The 8,962-nt window shown below is 45.8% G+C and overlaps 1 protein-coding gene across 1 annotated transcript in view; it reads right to left on the reverse strand.

Moving 5' to 3' along the window:
- Positions 1–8,938, reverse strand: part of LOC119809223 (charged multivesicular body protein 1a-like) — a 16,094-nt gene extending 7,156 nt beyond the window's left edge. Inside the window, 5 exon segments of the mRNA XM_042054685.1 lie at positions 4,470–4,566; positions 8,074–8,347; positions 8,350–8,609; positions 8,611–8,665; positions 8,887–8,938. Of these exon segments, the coding sequence (XP_041910619.1) occupies positions 4,470–4,566; positions 8,074–8,347; positions 8,350–8,609; positions 8,611–8,665; positions 8,887–8,938 (738 nt within the window).
- Positions 8,939–8,962: the final 24 nt, after the last annotated feature.

An 8,962-nucleotide genomic window follows, 5' to 3' on the forward strand; every position in this document is an offset into this window, starting at 1 on the left:
ACAGTAGATATTTGCTGTCCTAGAGTTATCGAGAAGAGCAGATGGCCCTCTGATAAACCCTGCTGTGGGGAGAATCACGAATGCAAGCCAGCAAATAGCTGGTGTAGAAACCTCTTGAAAAGGATCGAAGAGATGAGGGGAAGCTAGGGGTGGAAGCCAGCAAGGGGTGGAAGCGAGCTAGGGCTGAAGTTCAGCTGGAAAAACAACCCCTGCTTTGCAATGACCACGGCCATGGTCTGACACCTTATGAAAAAATCTCAGGCAAGGTTAGGCAACCCATTTTTGGCTGTACAGTCAGCTGCCTTGAAGACAGGCACACACTTTGTTTAATCAATAATGAAAACGCTGGGAAGAGTTTTAGAAGGGCACACGTCTACCTGACCTTGGGCTTTTTACTAGTGGCTTAGAGGGGTTGGGGATGGCTGACTGCAGAATTCTGGCCTGCACATTCTAGGCCCTGCCTCTGTCATTTGGGCACTGCAGAGAGATGGGTAGAGGAGCTTGTGACATATGACAGACCAACACCATGCTGTGTGGCTCAATGACACTGAAGTTGAGGGTACAATATTAATGTCACAGTTCAAGAATAAGACCACTTCCACTATATGAGCCAAATTTGAAGCAAGCTTGATTTTTCTTAGGGTACACCCTAGACCTAGCCAGTGACTGCCTCATAAGCCAGGTTAAAGAGAGCATCCCAGAATGCTTTTCTTGGGTCCCTTTTAAGGAGTAAAATCACAAGTAGTTTGCAAAGCAGGTGTTACAACAGAGAGACAATGGAGCAATGAGGAGGCTTAGAAAAATCTCAGAAAATATCACATGATTGACATGTGATTAGGGTTAGGGGAGGGCAGGGCATTCACAAAAACAAGTCAAGGTCAGGGGTTGGGGCAGGCCAGGCTCCAGGAAACAAATTTAAAAACAGCAGCTCAGATCATTCAGTGAATGGAAATTCATTTTTAACAATACAGCATAAAGGCTCCTGACTTCAAAATGGAGTCAGGCAGGTTCCTCATCTGCTAGTCCACGGCATGGAGAGCACCAGGAATACCAGGCTGGACAAGAGAAGTGGGTCAGGGGGAAAGAAGGCCCAGACCAGGGTAGATGGAAAAGTATTTACAACAGAGGAAATGATGGAAAAACAGGCACCTCTAAAGATGCAACATTACTATTTAAGACACCACTTAAAACATGGGGACTATTTTGTGTGCGTGTGTGTTTGGTTGGCTGGTTTTCGTGCATGTGGTCTATACAAGTGTTCCTGTGGGTGTGTGGATCAGTGTCTAGTGTCTTCCTCTACTAGAATGGCTGGCCAGTGAGTCCCAGGGATGGATCTTCTCCACACGCCACACACTCTGCCCCACGCCCATCTCTCCTGCACTGGGGTTACAGACACATGCCTCTATACCAGGCTTTCACAGGTATGCTGAGATCCAAACTCAGGTCCTCATCCTTAACATGACACATGTTCTTTCTTGACTGGAACCTTATCACTAGTTCCTTGGTGTTTTTGTTCATTTGTTTTCAATAGGTCTAAGTAGACCATGTTAGCCCCAACTTGTATGTAGATCATGCTAGCCCCAACTCGTGTCAATACTCCTGCCTCTGTTTCCCAAGTGCTGGGATTGCAGGTGTACAACACCACATCTGAGATGAGAACTGTTTCATTTTAATATTGACTGTAACAGATTTTATTCTTTTTAATTTTCAATCGTATATAATAAGTACTAATAGATTTTCTGTACTCCGATAATAGGTTTCTCCACCAATACAGTAAGCCAAATCAAGTGGAATTGAAAAAGTAGCACAGGTTTATTTGGGCAAAGCAGCTCCTGAGTGAGTTCTCCAGTCCCAGAGATCAAGGCCAAAGAAGTGACAGGCACAAACTAAAGCAGGGAGCTTATATAGCTTATAGAATAGGGGTAATGATGTGCCCATTCCAACCTGGGTTTATGGTCAAGTATGGTCAAAAGTTGAATGCTTTAGTCAGGGACTTGGGTAGCTGACAACTTCAGGGGATAAAGCTGCAGTAGCTGCCAAGAATGCAGAATTGTGTTTTTTGGTGTCTTCTCTTATTGTGGAATGTTATTTTAAGATGTGTCACATTGTTTATGCTGTGGAACATTTGTTTTAATGATGCAAAGATGTGTCGCATTATTTTATGTTGCATTTGTTTAACTCATGAAGTTGTGTTACTTTGCCTGTCTAAAACACCTGATTGGTCTAATAAAGAGCGGAATGGCCAATAGCTGGGCAAGAGAGAGAAATAGGCAGGGCTGGCAGGCAGGGAGGATAAATAGGAAGAGAAATCTGGAAATGAATGGGTAGAGAAACAAGAAGAGAAGGAGAGAGGATACCAGGGGCCAGCCACCCAGCTATACAGCAAGTTATGGAGTAAGAAGTGAAGAAAGGTATAGAAAATAGAGAAAGATAAAAACCCAAAAGCAAAAGGTAGATGGGACAATTTAAGAAAAACTGACTAGAAATAAACCAAGCTAAAGCTGAGCATTTGTAAGTAATAAGAAGACTCCATGTGATTTATCTGAGAGTTGGGTGGTGGCCCCCCAAAAGAGTAAACAGTAGAAAACAAAAAACCAACAACATTCCCTTTGTTCAGAGATTCTTTGTGGGTGGGGTTTGGAGAGACGGGAATAGGGCTTTCCAGACCATGCAGGGGCGAACTGGAGGCACCAACTGAACAAGTACATAGGATAGTAAATAAGGAAAAATAAACTCGTGATGAGTCTTTCTAACATGCCATTTGTACTGATGATAACATCTGATTCGAGTACATTAATTGTACAAAGCAGTGAGTCCCATGGTGATACTTTTATACATATAGATAAGAAGCTTTTGCCATATTCCAGCCCTTCTCCAATCTGGTCCCTGTCACCACCAGGAACTATGTTTAAGTCTTTAAAAAGAAAAACTAACATGGCTTTTCTAACCCTCCCCCTAAGAGATGAACGTGGGCCACAATATTAGCAATTACAATAACATCAAAACCAGTAGACAGTCACATTCTGAGCAGGCGATGAAGGAAGACTGATTTCCAGCCATGACAGCCGGGCTTTCTCCCTGCTGAGGAAGCATCCATGCGGCTATCACGGAAGGATAAGACTGTTCTGATTTTAGGAGCAGAAGGTAACCACCTGCATTCCTCTCAAGAAGTGTTCTTCCTCTTTACCACCTGCCCATTGCTCATCCTCCTTTACACACATTTAAGACTGTCGGGAGACATGGCCTGCTGAGCAGCCTGGTGACCCCGAATCTCTCACAGTCCTGCTCTGTACCCTCTGCCTGGGTCAGAGTGGTCACCCTGGAGCCACAGCACTGTGGCTTTCCTTTCTTTACTCCTTTTGGATTCTTTTCTGAATCATAATAGGACAGTGGCCCAGTCAAAAAGACCTTGTTTCTTCTCTCTTCTTCTTCTTCTTCTTCTTCTTCTTCTTCTTCTTCTTCTTCTTCTTCTTCTTCTTCTTCTTCTTCTTCTTCTTCTTCTTCTTGTTCCTCTTCCTCTTCCTCTTCCTCTTTTTATTCCTCTTCCCTTTCCCCTTCCCCTCCTCCTCCTCTCCCTCCTCCTCCTCCCCTTTCCTCTTTTTTCTTTTCAGTTCTGAGGATCAACCCCTGGGCCGTGCACACTAACACCTGACCAAGCTGAGCTTGACAATGTCTCTTTTTTCCAGTAGTTGTGTGCTGGCTGTCAGTGGGGGCTGGGGGTGTTGCTAAGCATCCCAAGTGATCCTTCTGAAACCTCACCAAACCTCACCAAAGAAAGAGAGAGAAAGCTGTGGTCTGCATTATGGTCTCAGTTTTGTGCCTTTAAAAGATGGGTCTGGCATCTTTACAGGTGCCACTGTGTCCACTGGCATCCAGCTTTACAGCCAGAGGGAAGAGCGTGAACAATATGAATGAGGTTCTCTAAACGGCTAGGAATATCTGCCATGAGGGAGCCAAGGATTCCAAGTGGGTGCTCTGCAGGAGCCAGACCAGCTCTGTCCCCTGGCTTTGCCGCCTCCAGAGAGGGCCTCCAACAAGGGCCCTGGCTTCAGCAAGCTGCTTATTTCTCATCTTTAGGAATAAAAACTTCAGTGGCTTCCAGGGACGTGGGGAGGATTCCATCGGATAAAACATCTACCAGGACAGAATGAGTCCTTATTCATGTAGGCACAACTACTGACGACATCTCCGCAGAGCCGCTGTCCAGCTCTGAGGCAGTTCGGGCTCTTGGAGACCCAGCTGTGCCTTATGAAGTACAGGGCCATTTTCAGATCTGAGCATAAGATTTGTTGAGTGAATAAATGACTGTTTGCTAAATGTGGTGGTTTGAAAGAAAATGACCCCCCAGAGGGAGTGGCACTATGAGGAGGCGGGGCCTTGTCAGAGGAAGTGCGTCACTGTAGGGGCGGGCTTTGAGGTCTTCTTTCTCAAGCTTCACTCAGTGTGACAGACAGTAGACTTCCTATTGCCTGCAAGATGTAGAACTTTCGGCTCGAGCCCCACGCCTGCCTGGCATGCACGCTGCCATGCTCCCCTTCATGATCATAATGAACTGAGTGTCTGAAACTGTAAGCAAACCACACTCAATTAAATGTTTCCTTTAAAAGAGTTGCTTATAAAGTCATGGTGTCTCTTTTCAGCAATAGTAAGCCATAAGACCGAAGTTGGTACCAGGAGTTGGGGATTGTTTTGATAGGCCTGACCATACCTTTGTTTAGAGTAATATGGACTTTGTACTTTGGGTTAGGAAAGTGGTGGGATGCCTTAAGCACTGCTTAATGGCATATTCTAGTAGGAGCATGTTAGACAATTGTGCTGATGTGAAATCCTGGGAGTTGGCTCAAGAGGTTTCAGAAAAGAATTTTAGTATGCTGCCTAAAAATCATTCTTGTGATATTTTGGTGAAGAGAGTGGCTACCTTTTGCCCTTGTCCAAAGAGTCTGCCTGAGGCTAAAGTGAAGAGTTTTGATTAATTCCCTTGGCATAAGAAATCTCAAAACAGCCTAGTGTAGACTCTGTTGTGTGGATATTAGTGGTAACTCTGATGATGATTTATAATGAAAAGGAGCAAGCTGAGCAAGGAAAAACATTTGAGGAGAAAAAGGGCACCAGAAAGCGGAAAGGGAGCAGTGACCTCACGGCAAGCTCCCGCTCAACTAAGTTTCCAACTTATGGAAAGTAACTAAAGAAAAGTTTAGAGTCAGGTGTGGTGGTGCACACCTTTAATCCCAGCACTGGCAAGGCAGAGGCTGGCAAATCTCTGAGTTTGAGGCCAGCCTGGTCTAAAGATCAAGTTCAAGAACAACCAAATTTAGGCAGTAAAGGAAAACAGAAAGCTGGTGAAGATGTAATTAAACAAGGGGGAAATGTTCTAGCCCCAGTAAGCAGCAAACCTGGCAGCTTCGGCCACATGGTTTTGGCTTTAGAGATAGAAGAAACAGGTTATAGAAGTTGCCCCCATGCCCAAGGACAGCCGCTGAGGCCAGGTATGTGTGAGGGGTGCCCCTGAATGGAGGCCTAGGGGAGAGGCGACTGTGTGAAGCTGTGAAGTTGCAGCCTGGATTGCCTTGGAGAACCTAAGATGTTAGAGATGCCCAAGCCGTGGGATACCTGCTGAGGAGAACTGCTAACGGAGTGGGACCAGTCAAGAGAAAGTGTGCTGCAGTCAACAAAGCTGGACAGAATTGGAGATGTGGAGAGTATTTTTGACATCAGACATGGAGATGCAGTTTGGGGTTTGCCCAGCTGGTTTTGGTCTTGCTTTGGTCAGCATTTTCCCAAGCTTCCCTGGCACAGCCACCAGTCAGGATGCTTGATTCAGCCTCCCTGACATAGCCATCAGGCAGGATGCTTGATTCAGTTCCTCAAGCAACCCATCAGGTGGGATGCTTGGCTCAGTGACCCAACCTTTCCCCTTCAACATCTATCTAGAAAGGCTACTTTGGCTTGCTATGTTCTAAAAGGATTTATTTCTGCTCCCTCTTTTGGGGTGCCCAGCACCCAGTTCCCAAATAAATCACACACAGAGGCTTATTATTACTTATAAATGCTGGACCTTAGCATGGCTTGTTTCTAGCCAGCTCTTCTTAACTTAAATTATCCCATCTACCTTTTGCCTATGAGCTTTAATCTTCCTCTATTTTATATACCTTTCTTTACTTCTTACTCTGTGGCGTGCTCTGTAGCTGGATGACTGGCCCCTGGGGTCTTCCTCTCCTCCTTTCCTTGCTCCTCAATCTTTTTCTTCCCAGATTTCACCCCCTGCCAGCCCCACCTATCCTTTCTACTGCCTTGCTATTTATTAGACCATAAGGTATTACAGACAGGCAAAGTAACACAGCTTCACAGAGTTAAATGAATGTAAAAGAATACAACACAGCCTTGCATCATTAAACAAATATTCCACAGCCTAAGAAACTGTAACACATCTTAAAATAAGACTCTACAATACTTAACCACTGAGCCATCTCTCCAGTCTGCTAGCAACGCTCTCAAAGTTGAATGAAGTTATATACCAATTTATCCAAGAGCAATTACTTACCTAGACACTACTTTCTCTTATCAGTACTCTTTAATAAGGCCTCCCCATTCCTCTTTAGATGCAGTGTACTAGGGAAGAGAAATGAGAGTGTGTGTGTGTGTGTGTGTGTGTGTGTGTGTATAAGCGCACGCGTTCACAAGTGTGTGAAAGGGAGGGGAATCATTGGTTTCAAACTCCCCTGTGGGGTTGAGAGCAAGTCATGGGCTTTTCCCCAGGGTAAGGGTCTCTGAATCAGGAGCTGCACATTCAGGCTGCTGGACCTCACAGACTTCAGTGTCAATCTTGAGCAATAGGAGGTCTTTAGATTTCATTACACACACACATCCCAAAGATAATAGAATAAGGTAGGAAAGGTTGAACGCAGTGGTTCAGGACTAGCCTGGGCAACATAGCAAAGAGGAGTGCTAGAGGGACAGACAGACAGACACACACACACACACACATCAGAGAAACGCAAATCACAACTCTGAGATTCCATCTTACACCTGTAAGAATGGCCAAGATCAAAAACACTGATGACAACTTATGCTGGAGAGGTTGTGGGGTAAAGGGAACACTCCTCCATTGCTGGTGGGAATGCAAGCTGGTACAGCCCCTTTGGATTTCAGTGTGGCAATTTCTCAGAAAATTAGGAAACAACCTTCCTCAAGACTCAGTAATACCACTTTTGGGTATATATCCAAAGAATGTTCAATCGTGCCACAAAGACATGTGCTCAACTATGTTCATAGCAGCATTGTTTGTCATAGCCAGAACCTGGAAACAACCTACATGCCCCTCGACTGAAAAATGAATAAGGGAAATATGGTATATTTACACAGTGGAGTACTACACAGCAGAAAAAAATAACGACATCTTGAATTTTGCAGAAAAATGGATGGAGCTAGAAAACATTATTTTGAGTGAGGTAACCCAGACACAGAAAGACAAGTATCACATGTACTCACTCATAGGTGGTTTTTAAACATAACGCAGAGAAAACCAGCCTACAAATCACACTTGTGCAAATTCAGTATCAGGACAGAGGCCCACTGCCCAACCTAACGCTCAGTTCTAAGGCACCCAGCCGGACAGGTTGGAAAAAAGCCAAGGCAGCTATGAAGGGTTGGAGAAAGTTGAGCACAGTGTGGGGCAGAAGCCTCCAGTACATCATAGACGGGAGGCAACTGTAGAAGGAGCAGCAGGCTGCTTCCTGCCGCCTGGCTCCTGCACAGCTAGCTTTACCCCAAATAATTACATGGAAACTATACTCATTTAAACACTGCTTGGCCCATTAGCTCTAGCCTCTTACTGGTTAACTCTCACATCTTGATTAGCCCATTTCTAATAATCTATGTAGCACCACAAGGTGATGGCTTACCGGGAAAGATTCTAGCCTACATCTGTCTTGGGTAGAAGAATCATGGCGTCTGACTCACTTCCCTTCTTCCCAGCATTCTGTTCTGTCTAATCCACCCACCTATGTTCTGACCTATCAGGCCAAGCAGTTTCTTTATTAATTAACCAATGAAAGTAACACATAGACAGATGACCCTCCTCCATCAGGCAACACCTGCCGAAGACATGCTAATTCCTCAGGGCTGTCGATCTCCTGGTTGTGCACAGAGTTTTCGCCCACAGCAGAGACACCCTCTGGAAGCTGGCTGAGCTGGTCTAAGACCTCCAGGCCATTTTCCTCAGCAATCTGCACGATGAGGCTGTCGACCTGCTCCTGCGGTGTGGTCCGCGTGGTGGCAGAGCCCCTGGACCCCTCCATTATCGATGTGTGCTCATCCAGGCTCTGCACCTGCTGCTCAGACCTGTCGTCACTGCAGACACCTTCAGGAGATCCGTGGCACTGAGCGCCTTGTAGAGAGCTTTGGTCACCTGGGCCTTATTCTTGGTCACCCCCTTCATGGTCACAGCCGTCTGCACCTTGGAGGCTACTGCATCCACACGGGACGCCATCTGGAGCCTGTTTACACCTCCGTTCTTCTTGCGGATGGCGTTTTCGGCACAGCCGCAAGCCCACTCTACATTTTTCTCCTGAAGGCCCATCTTCACTTTGGCCTGCTGTCCTTCTCTGTCCCTTGACCAGTTTTTCTAGCTGCTTCGCTGTGAATTTCAAATGGAACAGGGTATCGTCTATGGCCAGTCAGATAATGCACCCCTCGGGGTGGCGAAGGGGACGAGATCCCAAGGACCCGCTATAAACGGGAGGACTTCCAAGGTCGCTAGCATTTCTGGTCGCGCGACTTGCTCTCATGAGAAGACCCATTATGTTATAATTTTTAAAGTATATAGGGAAAGGTAAAACAAAGAGCAGTTTTAAAACGGTCACCGGTCCATGATCAACAGACAGCTACCCTGCCCTGCACTTGCGGCTGCTTCCGGCTCCTTTCGGGTTTGCTCAGCCATTGTTTTTCATGTAGAACTTGAAAG

Source organism: Arvicola amphibius, chromosome 3 (assembly GCF_903992535.2).
Source record: "Arvicola amphibius chromosome 3, mArvAmp1.2, whole genome shotgun sequence".
NCBI classification, from domain to species: domain Eukaryota; kingdom Metazoa; phylum Chordata; class Mammalia; order Rodentia; family Cricetidae; genus Arvicola; species Arvicola amphibius.